General features: G+C 34.5%; 1 protein-coding gene across 1 annotated transcript in view; it reads right to left on the bottom strand.

The window, feature by feature from the left end:
- Positions 1–130: 130 nt before the first annotated feature.
- The window catches only part of LOC102672878 (heterogeneous nuclear ribonucleoprotein 27C), a 34,581-nt gene continuing 32,475 nt past the window's right edge, over positions 131–2,236 (bottom strand). The window contains exon 7 of the mRNA XM_031515176.1: positions 131–1,058. Within this exon, the coding sequence (XP_031371036.1) occupies positions 994–1,058 (65 nt within the window). The 3' untranslated portion in view covers positions 131–993. The remainder of the gene's footprint in view (positions 1,059–2,236) is intronic.

Genomic DNA, 2,236 nt, shown 5'->3' with positions numbered 1-2,236 from the left:
ATTCTCTTCTCTTCTTTCTCCTTATATCTTCAAAAAAAAAAAAAAAAAGAAAAAAAAAGAAACGAACACCGACATCATATCGAGGAAAACGTTCATACGTGTTTCGTCACTTTCTCAATGTCCACTTTTTATGACCACTTCCTTTTCGTGATCATTTTTCAGATGATACGAAAAATATACACGTTTCGGATACAAAAGTCTCTCAGGCGCGTACAATTAATAAATACAAATTTGTTAATTGCGCTTATGTAAATAATAATATCTACTTATTCTTTAAACCCTTTAATTTACACATTATTCTAAACATGGACGAAGCTATCGGCTCGCATGAAATCGAGTTACTCTTTTTTTTTTTTTTTTTTTTCTTTAATTAATTCGTTTTACCCCCTTCCGTACTGTGTTTCTTCTTCTCGCCCTCGAATCGTGAAAAATATATATATATATTCTTCTCTTTATCCACATCTCTTATCGCAACGCACGAAACTTATTTAAAAACTTTCGATACGCGGGGAATAATTATCACCGAAATCCACGAGGATTGAAGGATTATTCTTAACAACATACCATATATATATATATATATATATGTATATGTATATGTATATATATATATATATATACCAATGTCACGCACAGAATAATTCATTTCGTTTCGTTCGTTCGATATGTCGTATGACATATGTATTCGTACAATTTGTAAAAACTGTCGAAATAAAAAAGAAGAAGATTTCTATATATAATATGCAAACCGTTATACAACAAACACGACAGATGGAAGTTTACAGATGCAAAACGCAAGAAAGAAAACAAAAGAGGAAAAAAAAAAAAAAAAAAGAAAAGAAAATAGGAGATAAAAGATTGAATTAAGGACAAAGGAATATTTAAATTAACGCTTGAATTATTTAAATTAATATGAAAAATGTTATAACCCTTAATTATCGCGGCCCGTTAAGCGGTGACCGCGGCTAAACGCGCGTTTCCGGTTCTTTTACCTCAAGTCCACAAGCCTCGCGTCATCCAGTCAGTAAAATGAACAGGACGTCTAGGAAATAAACTTCCTACGGCAGAAATTGAAAAAAACAAAGGATTAGGTTTTTTGTCGATTTTTTAAACGATTTTTATTATCATCGATCGAGACTACCAAATTAAAAAGAGAAAAAAGACAATCAACTTATTCTGTACGTGTTTTTTTCTCTCTCTCTCTCTCTCTCTTTCTCTCTCTCTATCTCTCTCCTATCTCTAATGATTCGTCGCGAAATAATTAAAGAAAAAAATATTAGCAAATATTCTGATTCTTTATCACTGATTCGAGGTAAAAATTTTCCTCTTGTTCTAATTTTTCTTTGTATTGAATCAAATGAAAAGGGAGGAAATGAAAAAAAGAGAACGGCGTCAAAAAAAATTAATAAGTCACGTTTCTGAAGTACTTGATCGCTTCTTGTCACTAATTCTAGAACGAAGACTTTCAATGGATCGATACGATTAAAAAATTCTTAAATCTAAAGCTTACAACACCCACGATCATCTTGGACGAACAAATTAATCACTAATACGTCCATGTTATTATCTTCTCAACGGTTTAAAAAATAACATTCGTTCAAGCTCCTCATTATGGAAATTGTTCCTGTTCTTCTTATTTCTCATTCGCAAAACGAAAAAACAAATTCTCGACCGACCTGATCGAAGCTTTTTTACGCATAATTACGAATCGTCTTCTTCTTCTAAGAAAAAGAAAAAGAAAAAAAAAAAAAAAAGAAGATTAATTCGACAGATCGGTCAACACAGCCTGGTCAAAATCGATCGTATCAATTCTTAGGCATCTTCTTGTCGTAACCTTAAAGCGTATACACTAGTTTTTATCACTAGTTGTAGAGAAACAGCATCGAATCACAATCTTCTTTGCGCCGAGGTCGAAGCTGAAGTTTCGTTGACCGCGTGTAAGAATTGATCCTCGATTCCTCCTTTGTCTCCTTCTTCCCTTCGAACGATCTCTCACCACATCTTCACAAACATTTCATCTTTCGATCCACCAATACTCCTCCTCCCTCCGTCTCTCCAAATATCTTGCAGAGTCCGGCACAGTAACAAAATCTCCGGGGACCTTTTTCGTCGCTCTTTCGACTCGAATCGCAAAGAGAACAGCGAAAGGACACAACAGCTTGCCGTTTCGAAATACGTTTCACACGCTCGCTCTGTATGCGATCGCTCCGCCATTCCTCTCAAGCCCACGTTCCAC

Source organism: Apis dorsata, unplaced genomic scaffold (assembly GCF_000469605.1).
Source record: "Apis dorsata unplaced genomic scaffold, Apis dorsata 1.3 scaffold_58, whole genome shotgun sequence".
Lineage (NCBI taxonomy): Eukaryota > Metazoa > Arthropoda > Insecta > Hymenoptera > Apidae > Apis > Apis dorsata.
This window is presented reverse-complemented; position numbering and strand designations above follow the sequence as displayed.